Genomic DNA, 16,307 nt, shown 5'->3' with positions numbered 1-16,307 from the left:
GAAGGTGACAGTAACTCAAAACAGTAGTGTGCAGAAGAGCATCTCTGAATGCACATGTCGAATGTTGAAGTGGATGGACTGCAGCAGCAGGAGACCATGAACATCCACTCTGTGGTACACCTAATAAAGTTGTCACTGAGTGTACCTTTCTCCATTACTGCTAATTGATTGTGTAATATAGGGATCAGCACCAAATTATGGCTTACCAGATCCATTTGAAGTTTTATTCGTAGTTTTTATGAATTTGCTACTTGTGATTTTTTTTGTGTGAATTTACATCTCTAAATGACTAATACACTCAGAGTCAGTTGAAACCAGTTTCTAACAAGTAGGTGGCACCTAATTCTTCCTTGGAAAAGAAATCACTAATTCAACCTTAACTACTCTGAAATCCATGGCATTTACATAGCTATTTTATATTTGTTATTATCTTCTGATAGTTTGTCATGGAATTGTTCCTATCAATCACCTCTGATTTTACAAATGCTACAGTTCTTGCAATTTTTGAGTACAAATACTTTATGTAAGTATTAGTAATTCCAAAAAATCCCTGTGGACCGTCACTTCAGCCTTCTGCCAGGTTTCTAATTTTTAAATTGTCTATTTGATTGCTGTCTCCTGACTTCATGTGCTTAACATCAGTCAAGTCTACTTTGCAGAAATTAATCAATTACTTCTTGAAAGTCTCTGAATATTAATTACTTTCATTTCTATCACCACTTTCATGGTTGCCTCTACAAAAAATTCAAAACATTTTGTTAACAATGATGTATCTGAAATCTATTCTGACTTCTCTTTGAATGCACTTTTGTTGAGATTCCTTTCTTATGACCAACACTGAACCATCTGGTCTACTATTTCTGCATTTAAATAGGAACCACCAAATGGCTGGTTCCCATTTAGATACAGAAATGGCATCACCTGTTTGTAGGACTTCAGACAATGCAAGTGGACCAGTATTTCTAAAAAAACATCCATATTGTGATTTTCTGTAGCACAAACCCCCTTTCCCTGTTGAATCCCATGTTATAAGTGGAGATATATACATACATTGCTTTTCTCTCATAGTAAGCAATTTTATTGGAGATGACAAAGTGAACCACAGCTATTATTTAACATCAGGCTCAGGAAATGGATGAAGTTTGCATGAAAGAAATAACAAATGTTATCAATTTTATTTACATATACATTAATGATTTAGACAAAGGGATTAAAAGTAGCATTAGCAAATTTGCAGATGACACAAAGCTGGGTGGCAGTGTGAAATGTGTGGAGGGTGTTGAGATAACGCAGGATGACTTGGGACAGGTTGGGTGAGAGAGCAGATGCGGTTTAATGTGGATAAATGTGAGGTTATCCATTTTGGTGGCAAGAACAGGAAGGCAGATTACTATTTGAATGGTGTCAAGTTAGGAAAAGTGGAAGTACAATGGGATCTAGGTATCCTTGTTCATCAGTCACTGAAAGTAAGCATGCAGATACAGCAGGCAGTGAAGAAATCTAATGGCATGTTGGCCTTCATAACTAGGGGAGTTGAGTATAGGAGCAAAGAGGTCCCTCTGCAGTTGTACAGGGCCCTGGTGAGACCACACCTGGAGTATTGTGTGCAGTTTTGGTCTCCAAATTTGAGGAAGAACATTCTTGCTATTGAGGGAGTGCAGTGTAGGTTCACGAGGTAAATTCCTGGGATGACGGGACTGTCATATGTTGAAAGATTGGAGCGACTGGGGTTGTATACACTGGAATTTAGAAGGATGAGAGGGGATCTGATTGAAACATATAAGATTATTAAGGGATTGGACACGCTGGAGGCAGGAAGTATGTTCCCGCTGATGGGTGAGTCCAGAACCAGAGGCCACAGTTTAAGAATAAGGGGTAGGCCATTTAGAGTGGAGTTGAGGAAAAACTTTTTCACCCTGAGAGTTGTGGATCTGTGGAATGCTCTGCCTCAGAAGGCAGTGGAGGCCAATTCTCTGGATGCTTTCAAGAAAGAGTTAGATAGAGCTCGTAATGATAGTGGAGTCAAGGGATATGGGCAGAAGGCAGGAATGGGGTACTGACTGTAGATGATCAACCATGATCACAGTGAATGGCGGTGCTGGCTCAAAGGACTGAATGGCCTACTCCTGCACCTATTGTCTATTGTCTAATTCTAGTCACTGAAGATCATGGGGCAATAGGTTTGGGTATGATGTTACCTGGTGACTGGGCTGGCAATCACAGCCAAGTACCTCCTCTGCCATGTCTTCTCCAATCCATGGATATGCCAACAGACATCTCAGTAAGTAGCGTTATCACTCTTTTCATGTGCAAGGTACTTTCTCTGAAGCTTGTGAATTTGAAAAACATTTAGGAGGTGGTGATATTGTAGTAATGAAAAAGGTGGTGCAGGAAGGGTTCAGGAGAGGAGGAAGTAAAAACTGAGGGATTATTTTAAGGAGTTGAGCAATGGCTACTGCAGTTTCCATTACGCACTGCATCGGTGAAATGCCCCACAGTACTGAATGCCTAAAATTAAAAATCAACAAAATTTGTTGTTTCTTTCAAATTGCTTTCACATTATCTCATCCACATAAATTCCACAAGTGCCAGTTTTATACGGTATCTCAAAATTCTGGTGGCGTTGTATGAACTCTGCAAGGGTGAATTTCCATTAAACAAACAGCTGTAATAAGACCATAAGACATAGGAGCAGAATTAGACCATCTGGCCCATCGAGTCTGCTCTGCCATTCAATCACGACTGATCCTTTTTTTCTATCTCCTCCTCAACCCCAGTTCCCGGCCTTCTCCGCGTAACCTTTGATGCCATGTTCACTCAAGAACCTGTCAATCTCTGGCTTAAATACACTCAACAACCTGGCCTTCACAGCTACATGTGGCAACAAATTCCACAAATTCATCACCCTTTAACTGAAGAAATTTCTCTGCAACTCTGTTTTGAAAGGGCGCCCCTCTATCTCGAGGCTGTGCCCTCTTGTCCTAGACTCTCCCACCTTGGGAAACATCCTTTCCACATCTACCCTGTCTAGGCCTTTCAACATTCAAAAGGTTTCAATGAGATTCCCTTCATCTTTCTGAATTCCAGTGAGCACAGATCCAGAGCCATCAAACGTTCCTCGTATGATAACCCTTTCATTCCTGGAATCATCCTTGTGAACTTCCTCCGGACCCTCTCCAATGCCAGCACATCTTTTCTAAGATGAGGTGCCCAATACTGTTCACAATACTCAAGGAGAGGACTCACCAGTGTCTTATAAAGCCTCAGAATCACATCCTTGCTCTTGTATTCTAGACGTCTTGAAATGAATGCAGGGATTGCCTATGTCTCCTTGCAAAGATGAGGATGTTTTTTACCAAGTTTGAATAACTTCTTTATTTTAACCCTTACAATTTATATGTTTAATCAATTGATTCCTTCTTCCTCTACCACCAACCTCACTATTATCCCTTTCCATTATCTATTATTGTAGCTCCTTACTACTCACGCTTTATTTTCCAATTTCCTTTACTTTTCCACACCCTTACATCCACATCCATCCCAACCCCAATCAATACTCCATTGCTGCTATTGTGATATCATGGCCACCATCTCAACTCTCCCATTGCTGACCAGAAAAAAATTTCAGATGCTGTAAATCCAAGCAACAGACACAAAATGCTGGAGGAACTCAAGCAAGCCAGGCTGCATCCATGGAGATAAGTACCGTGAACGTTTCAGGCCGTGAACCTTCGCTGACAGGTCTAGGTCTGAAACGTCGACTGTACTTTCTCCATGGATGCTGCCTGGCCTGCTGAGTTCCTCCAGCATTTTGTGTGTGTTGCTTCTCCTATTACTGTCCTGACCTGGCGTGGAACAAGAACAACACAGGACCACAGTGATGTTTGAAGACTCAGTCTAGTTCAGTACTGTCTAATAAGAATAACAACTTTCTTCTTGAACCAAAGTTGCATAAATAATTAATTATAAAACAATTCATAGCATATTTAAATACATCAGTCTCATTTTTTTCATAAAGGTACTGTCAGAATTTGTCTAAGGGACTTAAAATCATTGCTTCTCTACAGTGATCCAATAAGTAGCATGTAGAGTATTTAGAAATTAAAAAGAAAGTTGGTTTATAGTCACTGAGGTACTGCTCCTCATGTAAATTGTCCTTGTCATCTTATCAGGCACAGTAGAGCTCAGTTTTCAGATCAAATGCAGGCGAGAGGTGGCCTTCACAAGTTAGAGTGGGGTCAGATGAAACCTTTGAACAAAACAGGTGTTGGTTCAGCTCAGTACTTTATTCAGGCTGGGATGCTTGGCATAATATCACATGTGAATCATGTGGTTAAGGTTTCTGTACTTACAGAATTGGTTAAGTTGGGTCAGGTCTGGTCATGAGAAATACTAAAGGTACTCAGATTTGGTTCAGGTTCCAAGTTCACACTGGCTGTGTTCGCAATATCTCTAATGCAGACGGACTACAGTTTGCACATACCAATCCATATCCCAACCTCCAATAAAAGAAATCTACAGTCTGTAACAGTGAGTCATCATTTCAACAGTTTCTATGGGAATGAGTTCAACATAACTGCCAACATGAAAATCATTAGTAACTACATTATATACTCAGGTGTCCATGGCAAACATTGGCAGATTTTATTCCCTTTGTAGATCATGTGGAATAATTTCTTTTTAGTTCGAAGACTTAGGAGAAAAATCAACAATGTCTGAATTCATTTTTTTGAAAATCAGTTTTACTTCCTACCTCCTATTTAGAAAGTGTTCAATTTTTCAAAGTTGTCGTTCTATGTATACACCATCAGGAGTAAATCTCAATAACTAATGGTTAAATGATACCTAGCTGTGATAAGTACAATCTTATAACCTCAAGATTTTGCAACTTCAATTCCCACCAATAACAAGATTTCTGACTTCATTTTATTCTCATTTCCCCAAGGGTACTGAGGTCAATTACAGCATATAAATGTAATATTGCTCTGCTCGGAAGAAGAAAGGAAAGTTCAGGGTTGCTTACCATTATGCACTGCTCTTGAATAAAAATAACAAGCACAGAATCAGTCCTGACTGTAAATCACCACTTCCTGCTTTCAAACCCCATGACACAATGGTCAAGACCTATGTACTAAATTTCAATTGGACATGCTGTTGAAGGCATGTCTTGACTGTGAGCAAACCCCTGTAGTTATTTTGAGTGATCAATTATTGAAAAAAGCTACGGATATGGCTCATTCTCTGTACTTCAGAAACAATTCATATACTTCAGACAGCTCAAGTCTAAAAAGTTGTATTAATTTTTATGCCCATATTATCCACAGTTAGCTTAAAACTATTTAAAGGTTTCATTAATGTGTTATAAATTTTCTTCTTCTCTCTGAATAACTTAAATTCTTGTTTGCAATATTGCTGTGCTAACTTCCTGAGGAAATCCATAAATGGGAGCTAATTGGATCATGCACCTCTTAAGCAGTTTAGTCTAAAAAAAAGTACTTAGTGATTTAGTGAGTTTAAAATCAAAGCCAGCATTGCTTGAATGTGGACAGATTATTTGTCAGGAGACTAAGAGACATAACAGTACATACTGGCCAAGACATCAGTGAAGCATCAGCCTCACCTTCTGTGGAAAAGCAACAAGCATGTGGTGTGGCTCTGAGTCATTACTGATTTGATTGATGGGGCAGGTGGGAAGACAAAGGGGCCCAAGGTCACATTAGATCACTGGGCTACAACAGAACTGAAAGAACCCATTTATAAAAGAAAGTACTCAAGTCCGCTGGAACAACAAAAAATAGCCATGAAGTGAAATTCAAATCTGTATCAAGGGTCAGCCCTACCCTAAAGGGACAGTGTCAAGATATCAACATGTTTGCAAAGTAGACTCTATTCTAAAGATAACTTGCTCTGAAAAAAAATTCATTACAGGTCAAGCATGCCAAAAGGACAAAGGGTGTTTCAGCTATCATTTTTACTGAATCCAATAACTGAGTGGTTTCAACACAGGAGGAGAGAATCATCCAGTGAGTCCCCCTCCTGTTTTCTCATCAGAGCACTGCATATTCTCGCTTTTCTCAAACATATGCAGCTTCCTTTTGAAGGCTATAATTAAGTTTTCCTCTGCTGATACTGCTGGCAGAGCCTTCCAGATCTTAAACACTTGCATCTTAACAAGAAACTTTTCTACAGTTTTGGTTCTTTTGCCCATTATATTTTTTCTATGTCTCTTTGTTCTTGTCCCCTCCACCATAGAAAATAGTTTCTCTCAACCAACTTTTTTCAAACCCTTCATGATTCTGAATACCTATATCAGGTCCCCCATGCAATTCCCTCTGCTCTAAGGAAATCAACCCCAGTTTGTCATATTCAGAATTCCTTGCCCCTATTTCCAGGATCATTTTAGTAAATATCTTGCACAGAAGAAACACATTGTTTTTTTTTTCTGAGGCTGTGTTTATAAAAGTTGATCCTAACCTTGCATTCCTCGTTCATGTATTCTTATGTCTTGATTTGTGAAGCTCAGTATCGTATTTGCTTTTTTAACAATGTTCTCAGTCTATCCTGCCAACTACAATGAATTACGTGCAAACACTCCTAGCTCTCTGCTCTTGTGTCCCTTTTAGGATCACACTATTTGGTTTATATTGGCTCTGCTGAAACTCCCAATCAAAATGTAAAATCTTGTATTTTTCAATATTAAGATTCACCTGGCATCAATGCACCTATTCCACTACCCTACCTGCACCTCCTTGAAGACTATTAACTTCCTCTGCAGAGATCATTACATCTCCAGTATCTGTAAGTTGGAAGTTGTCCCTTGTACATTAAAGATCAAGTCATTAATATTTACTTTGAAAGTAATATTCATAGAACAGTGCTGTACCTGATGGAACTGCTATTCACAGCTCCATCAACAAAAATACTTCTACTACTGATTTGACATGACATCTAAAACTTTGACAAACTTCCATATTTGCATAGTGGAGAGTATATTGACTGGCTGCATTACAGCCTAGTATGGAAGCACCAATGTCCTTGAATGAAAAATCCTACAAAAAGTAGTGGACACAGCCCAGTCCGTCCTGGGAAAAGCCCTCCCAACCATTGAGCACATCTACATGAAATGCTGTCACAGGAAATCAGCATCCACCATTAGGGAGCTCCACTTCTCAGGACATGCTCTCTTCTTGTTGCTGTCATCAGGCAGAAGTGTCTTAGGACTCGTACCACCAGATTTAAGAACAATTGCTACTCCTCAACCATAAGGCCCTTGAATAAAAGGGGATAACTACGCTCACTTGCCTCATCATTGAACTATTTCCACAACCAATGATCTCACTTTAAGGATTCTTTATCTTATGTTCTTGTCATTTATTGATACTCATTTATATTGGCATTTGCACAATTTGTTTTCTTTTGCTCTCTGGTTGATCTTTCATTGATCCTGTTATAGTTACTATTCTATAGATTTGTTTAGTATGCCCAAGAGAAAATGAATCTCAGGGTTGTATATGGTGACATATATGTACTTTGATAATAAATTTTACATTGAACTTTGATATCTGTCATATCCTGTCTATTCTATTCTGTTCTATTTTATCCACTCTCCTCTTATTGTACAGGGAGTTCCCACTTTAACTACCCCACATTTTCCTTCATGGGAATATATCTAATCTATCGCTGACAAAGGTAAAACTGCACTGAACCATTGGTGTGACATGGTTGGCTCACAATAAAGTTAGCTCCCAGAAGCTGTGCAGTAAAGAAGTGGCACTGTGATGTAGTCATTAGTGAAATGCTCTTCCAGTGCCAGCAAGATGGGTTCAATTCCCACTGCTGTCTGTAAGGAGTTTGCACACTTTCCCTGTGTCCATGTGGGTTTCCTCCAGGTGCTCCGGTTTCCTCCCACCATTCTAAAGACATATGGGTTAATAAGGTTATTTGGTCACATGTGCATAATTGGCAAGCGTGGGGTCCTTGGCTAAAAAGGCCTGTTACTGAGTATTTCTAAATAAATAAGTCTGCAGTACATTCATGAAGCATTTATGCAATGAGGCCAATTCTCCCAAGTTGGACAATCGTCCTATTTACACAAGGCAGATTCTACAGCAGCTAATTGAACTAAGGTCACTGCTTGTAATCCTGTGCAATCCCAACATTTTATTTGCCATTTGCTGGACCTTCCTCAATGACTTGGGAAGTATATGGAATTGAGCAAGTAGTTAACATTGCATAGTGAGTAGCTGGAAAGTTGTATTTCATGAAGCATCAGCTTTCCAAGGGAGATGTGATGAAGATCATGCATCCGGGAAGGTCACAGCAGCCAGATCGGCAGCAATACCATATTTGCCTTTATTATAACCTCAGCCGACAACAGTGTCACAGGATGTAGTGCAGTTTGATGTGTAACCTACCCTAGAAACTTGTCATTTCAGGATTCCCTTCATACTCAGTAACCTCCCTGCCAGCATCAACTATGGATGCATCAACAAACAATGTGGAAGTTTGCAGAAATACTTATCTAACAAATATTAGCTTTAACTTAGTCAGGCCACTTTAGCTCCACTGGCAGCACTCGACATGTTCCGATCACATCCAATCGGAAGCAGGAACCGAAGACTACATCTGCAGTCTGTCCAGCGGAAGCCACCTGAATCACGAAAAACACTTTAGATACTCCATGCAGGTCCTTTTTCCTTCCCCAAATGAAGCTTCGACATCAAGAGGAATGGTATTTGGCCTCATAATGAGATTGCGTCTCACTTCTGAAAGAGGTTTTTAAATTCATGAAGATTAAAGAGACGATACAGCCGAACTATTGCCATTGGAAGAGGGGTTCAGAACTAAGGAATAAAGAATGAAGCCTATTAGAAACCGCCGCCCCCCCCCCCATGGGGTGGATAGGATCTGAAATGCACTACCAGAGATCGTGAAAAATGCAGATTCAATTAAAGGGCTCACAAGGGGGCTAGATAACCGGGGGGGGGGGCTATGGGGAGAAAGTAGCGAAATGCTACTAGCCGGATTGCTCTTCCGTAAAGCCAGCATGCACTCGGCGGGCCGAATGGCCTCCTTCGGTTCTGTAGCTATACTGTGACTCCTGGGGAATGCTGAAGGATAATAAAGTGATCGTACGGCGAAGGGAGATTACAGAGTGGGAAAGGTAACTTAATAACTAACATGCACCTACTTAAGTAAACATGGACTCAAAAAATATTTTTCGTTTTCACTGAAGAAATCCTTCCTTCATTTGGACAGGCGGAGAAGAGCCTAACACTTCAATCTGTGCAACCTCGCGGCACTGGTTAAACGAAGCTATATTCTGATGCTATTTATAGTTACAAAGGTAGTTACATATACTACCTTTGTATTTTAAAATATTCTCCATCAGTTAATACCATATCATTTTCAGCACCAAATGTAAATGCAGAACAAAAATGGCCAGAGGAACCTGGTCGATGACAGCAGGTTTAAAAACATGAGAGATCCACTTGGTTTCTTCCATTGGCTTCAATGTAATTCACTGAAATTACTGGTGAGTTAAATGAACCCTCGGTAAAATGGCCAAACGTTGGAAGGCGCTGGTTGCGGTCCCAGAATCTTACAATTATTCAATATGAATGAAAGTGAGCGGGGAGGACTGGCTCCCTTACCTATGCATAGCGGTGCCGTAGTGTTTCGAGACTCCTCGCTTCCTTCCCGAATAGCCCCTGCCATCTGCCCTCAGCACGCATAGAAGCACACACAGCGTCTTCAGCCCACTCATAGCCAAGCGGTGTGAGGAAGCGAGCGTCCAAACGCTCGGTGTAGCTCCGGCTCCGACTAAAGAGTAACACCGCTAAGCGGCAGCGCCCCGCTTCTCCCCGCACACTCGAGAGCAGAGCAATGATCTAGACGCGAAGAGGGGTAAGTGAGGGTTGGACTGGGAGGGGAACACAGTCCCAGACCCAGCCTCCAATGTAGGAGACGGAGGAAGTCCCGGCGGTGAGGAGAGAGGGATCGGGGCTTGTGGGCAAGGTGGGATGAAAGGGAAATCCCCGAATCCACATTTAGCGCCGAGCAAGGAGTACAGGGGAGGTGGCGATCCCGGTATCCACACTCGAAGTCACCCGGAGTAGAGTGGTGATGGAGGTATAAAATGCTTGGTCCCAGGCAAGGGAAAATGGAATGAAGATCCCTGATCCCACGACTGGGTATGGGCATCCCAATTCTTGCACAGGGAGAAATCCTGTTTCCCCATATTGTTCCCATATGTGTGACAGAGTGGTGAAGATAAACCCTTTACTACCCACTGCAAGGTGAAATTATGATTATGGTAATACACACAATGTGCTGGAGCAGCTCAACATGTCAGGCAGTATCTATGGATGGGAATAAACAGTCCACGTTTTGGACCTAGACCCTTCATCAGGTCTTGGCACAAAATGTCAACTGTTTTTTCCATCCATAGATGCTGCCTGACCTGCTGAGCTCCTTCAACACATTGTGTGTATTGCCCTAGATTTCCAGCATCTGCGGTACTTCTGTGTCTTCTGATTATTGCCTCTTACTATTGCACAAGGGACATTAATGCATTGGTGTTGATGCTCCCTTGTTTATAGTGAGGGGGGAGGACTCTACCCAAGATGTGTGCCTCTGCCCTCGCATTGGGCATTGTATCTTAATGGCCATTAGGGACTTTATCCTTAACTCTGCCAACCACTGTAGTCAAGTTCTGACCCTCCCATCTCACACCAGGAAGCCCTACATCCCAGATCGAGGAGATGTCTGACTTCAGATGGAAAGCGTATGTTTATCCTGGGCAGAGCAGTCTGCAAATACACAGGAGATTTCTGGCAACTTTTCAAGATCGTCTTCATTCTTCTTTAGTGGTTTATACCTTCGAAATGAAAACAATGACAAGCCCTTTCCATCAGCATTAGAGGATGATATATTTCTATCATGCACATAATCTGTGTCTCAGTTTAGGAAATTAGCGGTTTCTTCATATATTCCTCAACCATCATGTACGTAAGAAACATGTTCTCAGTAAAAACATTTGGATCCTTTGGGATCTTCCTTTTGTCTCACGGGTATGAGCAATGTAATTACATTTCCACTTGCAGTGAGACTAACATGTTGAACTTGTCCCTTTACTTGATTATCTCTTCCAAAGCCTAAACCATGATGATCATTTCTGAACTAAACAAATTATATTTCACTTTTTAACATTTTCAGCATTATTTATCTCAAATGGGATGTTTAAACTTCTGATGTGGTTTTCAACCTGGTACATGAATTCTGTTTCTCCTGCTGATTGTTTCCATATTTTGTGTTTTTGTTTCAGATTTCCAATATCTGCAGTACTTCTTAATTTCCAAAGCTCTCCCATTGATTAAACAATTTCCATTTCTTTTGACCAATTCTAAACAATTTTTAACTAATTATATTGTCAGAAGCCTAGTCCAATCAAATGAAGATCACACTGGAAGAGGTAGATGATAATAAATTTCCATTTTATAAAGCCTCCAACTATGATAATCCAGTAAAATGAAAACTCCAAAAGGCCACAAAATCAATTTAACAGCCAAGGTGGAAGTAATCTTCCATTACATGTGTGATTCAAGGCAGAAGGAATTCACTTGAAAACCTATCAGTTCATCAAACATGAGAGCACATATCAAGTGGAACCAAACCATGTTACAATCATGTGGACAAAGAAGAAGGTAGAATGAAGACAACTGAGCTAAAAAAAAAGGTAAAATTTCACTACAAGGTCCCATGTCCAACTTCATGCTTGCCAGTCCTATATACTCATATAAGCTTAACCTGTGAATGTCCCAGTAAGAGAGAAATAGCTCTCGTAATATAATGCCACATACAATCATAAAATTTTGCACTTAACCCAAGAGACTGCCACAAAAGTTAATATTAACTGGCAAATTTGAAGCTATGTAAACATGAAGCAAGCAACAGCTATTGAGTTTATTTCTGAGTAGCTGTAGAATTTCTCCTGCAACCTGACCTGAGTCTTGCACATTATGGAATGGTTTTGGTAAGTAAGGAATGGAGTCCTACACAGCAGTTTATGCAGCTTTTGATATATTATTGCATCACAGTGTTGAAGTGTCTGGTTAAGTTAATCTCCCACTGATGATTTGCCAGGATTTTGCTTTATACAAGATGAACAGTGGTAATGCATTTGACATCAAAAGGAAATGGTGAAGCTTCAGCTTAATGGAAATGATTATTGCCAGGTACAAGTAATAATGGTAACTTACAATTTGGCCAAGTCCAGGTTACACCATTGTCTTGCTGCATTCAAGTGTGACTGTCTCTCTGTTTGTGACTTGAGTATGAAGAGTGGGATCCTCGTGTGTATTTGCCACTAACCAGTCCCTCACAATAATCATGAGAGAGATTTGCCTTGTTACTGTCTGCCACCTTTCTCTTCTTCCTCTTCCACTTCTTTTTCCAGTTGGTGTGCAGTGTGGAACGATTGACTCTTCGTGATGCACAGAACGTAGCCCTGTAGTGCAGAGCATTAGACTGCCTGTCAAGCAACTACAGTGCATGCATGCCCTGGGCTGTCCAAAGTAATGTCACCTTGCCCACTGTTACATTTTACACTAGGCTCCATATGACTCTATAGCTGCAGTTAAAATTGCCCTGTCCAGCCAATCAGGACTCTGTGACTAGATGAGCCAAGAATATGGGCCTCATGCTTCAATAATCATTCATACATTCAAATGGTCAGCTGAAATACAGGAGGCAAAGCAGATCAGTCAGGCTGAATACTCATAGGAAGAGAAAATGCCTTCAGTACCCAGCAGAGCAAACAAGAGCTGTGGAGGAAAAGAAGACTGAGTTTTTGTATACAATATTAAATTTTATAACTTCAGGTAATTTGCTTTTTTTGTTTTAAGGTGAGACTTTAGGGACAGGAATGATGGAGAGTTAGAGGTCAAGGTATTAAATGAAGGGTCAGGGCTGGACCTGGTGTTCGGAGTCTGTGGCCAAAGGTCAGTGATCCTGAAGGTTGAGCCGGCAGGTGAGGAAACCAGTGACCTCCAGGTCCCTGAACTGAGGTCCATATGACCGGGTGTCAAGATGGCCGATAACTCCCCAGTAATGGGGTTCAGAGATCCGAGCAAGGCCAGAAGTTGAGGCCGTAAGATAAAACTGTGATTCGCAAGTCTCCAAAGTCAATACCTAGTGGTTGATGAAGTCCAGAGGATAGAGCCAAAGGTGAAAGTCCGGAGCTCGGTGAATCCAGAGGTAGAAGCCTGAAGTTTGAAGACTGAGGTCAGCGAGTCCAGATGTAGAGCCCCTTGGTCAACTTGTTCAGAGGTCAGAGACCCTAGGTCTGCAGGTTACTGAGTCTACGTGTCCAGGCTGGGGACGGGAAGTTGAATATCTGATGTTTGCGAGTCTGAGAGTCCAGGGCCAAGAACTGAGCATATAATCCCTTTGTCCCAACCCTCTCTGCATCTTAGTGTTAGTTTGCTTTTTCTCATTCCCAGTTCTATGAAGAGTCTTTCACCTGAATCATTTAATTCTACACTCAGTGGCTGCTTTACTAGATACACCTGTACCCCTGCTTGTTAATGCAAATATCTAATCAGCCAGTCAGGTGGCAGCAACTTAATGCAGAAAAGCATGCTGACATTGCCAAGAGGTTCAGTTGTTGTTCAGACCAAATATCAGGATCGGGAAGGAAATGTAATCTAAATGCCTTTGACCGTGGAATGATTGTTGATGCCAAACTTGGCGATTTGGGTACCCCAGAAACTGCTGATTGGCCTCCTGGGATTTTCATGCACAACAATCTCTAATGTTTACAGAGAATAGTGCACACTACAATAAAAACATTCACTGAGTGGTAGTTCTATGGGCGAAAATGAGAATTAAGAGATCAAAGGAAAATAGCCAGACTAGTTCAAGCTGACAGGAAGATGACAAGTATTCATATAACCATGTGTTGCAACAGTGATGTGTAGAAAAACATCTCTTGAAGTGGGTGGATTAGAACAGAAGAAGGACACAAAGATACACTCAGTGGCCACTTTATTAGGTACAGGAGGTACAATATCTAATAAAGTGGCCAGTGAATGTATTTCCCTTTCCTCTGATGTAGCCTGACCTGTGCATTATTCCCAGCGTCTCACATGTTACATATAAAAGCAGGACAGGACAGATATAGATCATATGAAAATGAAAGCAGGATGGAAATTGTCAGCAAAAGTAATAACCTTTTTCAATTCTACTTATTGCAGGAAGCAACACTGTGATAGTCAAACAACATCCAAATTAAGCTGGAGATATAGGACCTCATCTTGTATCTGGGTACGTGGCCTCCCTTGATACTCTGCTGAATGCAGCCATTTCAGATAAACAGTTTTTACCTGCCCAGCACCAATGTAAGAATAACCACTTTAACTCAGTTCCTCTGTCTCCAGAATTGTTGTCTCATCTGCGTGGTATTTGTGGCATTTTCTTTTGTTGCAGACTTCTAGCATCTGCTCTCTTCCGCCTCTCAGAGTTCCAGTAGAGTCCTTTTTTTTTTATTCTCTCTTTACCTGTCCTCAAAAAGCCGGCATCCATCATTAAGGACGTCCATCACCCAGGTCATGCCTTGCTCTCATGGCTACCATCAAGGAGCAGGTACAGGTGGTGACGGGAAGACTCCACACATTCAGTGATTCAGGAACAGCCTCGTCCCTTCCACCATTAGATTTCTGAATGAACAGTGAACCCATGAACACTAACTCATGACTTTTTCCTTATTTTTACTGCACTACTTATTCAATTTAACTATTATATATATATATAAATTGTGAATTACAGTACTTACTGTAATTCATATTTTTTCTCTATCACTATGTATCGCATTATACTGTTGCCACAAAAGCAACAAATTTTATGACATATTCCAGTGATATTAAACGATTCTGATTCTGATTTATCTACTAATTGAATAACTTGGAAAATATTGTGTCATCTTCACTATCATGGCCATTCTCTTTGCTCTCTCCACTGCTCCCCCTCATGAATTTGAAATATGTTTATGTACCTTCTCACTTTTCCAGTTCTGATAAAAAATCCTTGACCTGAAACAATAAATATGTTTCCACCTCCACCACAGTCCTACTGAATATTAGCTTTATGATTTTATTTCAGATTTTCAGCATCTATGGTTTAACGATGTTTAACTCGTATGAGTTTCCCAGATGTATGCATATGGTTGGCAGGGTGGAGTTACGTCTCCACCAAAGGACGTGTAAGGTGCTCTGTCCCCCCGCTGGCCTGTAGATCATCCTTGGGCAAGGCGTAGTACCTACTTAGCCCCATGATCAGAGTCATGTGAAGCCATGGGAGCAGGTGAAGGATGGTTGCATGTATCATAAGAGCTGGTTGTGCAACAGTTGACACCAAGCAGACAATCTCTGAAGAGTATTGATAATGACTGGGATCACCCGTCTCATAAGGACACTGCTGAGGAGAAGGCAATGGCAAACCACTTCTGTAGAAATATTTGCCAAGGACAGTCACGGTCATGAGACCATGGTCCCCAACATCACACGACACGGCACATAATGATGATGATGATAATGCATTTTCCAGAAGAATTGCTTGAATGTGGTCATACATAATCTGGGGGAATGTTCACTGCCAATAGCCCCTGCAGTTCATCACGAGCTCCAGGTTCACATGGAGAGCCCAGAGTGCCACATGGGTTCAATGTGCAATCTTTGCAAATCCATATGCCCACAGTTCCAGCTGTTCTTTATTTAAAGAAATAAATTCCCCACACTATGAGCAGAGAACATCTGTAATCTTCTGTGTGGAGCAATAAACTACAGATTGCAATATGTGACATATCACAGTTAGTGCCAGTTATAATGATCTAACAGATCTCTGTACTATTAATTTAGAAACCTCTAGAATGTCAGTGCAGTACTCCTTAGGGAATTTGAAATGTAGAAGGCTCCTGTAAGGTTCTTAGCTTGTGGGCCCTCCTTGCCTTCTCTGCTCATCTCATTCAGCCTTGTATTTAGCTCTTCTACTCTGCTTCTTGTGCAGGAGCTCCAGCAAGTAACTGTGTATGCTCTCAGAAACACTGCAGTGTGGTCTATCAACATAACAGCTCAACTGTTATATTCATAGCCTCAGCTTAAGAAGACAGCATACCAAAATGCTATTTTCATTACCCTGTGCCACCACTCTCAGGATACTCTAGACCTACACCCTACAGTCCCTCCATTTACTCTGTGTGCCTTACCAGACAGTGAATTGACTTACACTTGTCTGGAGTAAATTCCATTTTT

At 41.0% G+C, this 16,307-nt stretch overlaps 1 protein-coding gene across 6 annotated transcripts in view; it reads right to left on the bottom strand.

Annotated features, from left to right (window-relative positions):
• LOC134353775 (von Willebrand factor C and EGF domain-containing protein-like) overlaps positions 1-9,850 on the bottom strand; it is a 383,806-nt gene extending 373,956 nt beyond the window's left edge. For all 6 annotated transcript variants that reach the window (XM_063062138.1, XM_063062137.1, XM_063062141.1 and 3 more), the window contains exon 1: positions 9,654-9,850. In XM_063062138.1, coding sequence (XP_062918208.1) covers positions 9,654-9,766 — 113 coding nt within the window. In that variant the 5' untranslated portion in view covers positions 9,767-9,850. The remainder of the gene's footprint in view (positions 1-9,653) is intronic.
• Positions 9,851-16,307: the final 6,457 nt, after the last annotated feature.

The sequence above is a fragment of the Mobula hypostoma genome, chromosome 11 (genome assembly GCF_963921235.1).
Source record: "Mobula hypostoma chromosome 11, sMobHyp1.1, whole genome shotgun sequence".
Classification (NCBI taxonomy): domain Eukaryota; kingdom Metazoa; phylum Chordata; class Chondrichthyes; order Myliobatiformes; family Myliobatidae; genus Mobula; species Mobula hypostoma.
Note: the sequence above shows the minus strand (reverse complement) of the source record. Positions and strands in the feature narration are given on the sequence as shown.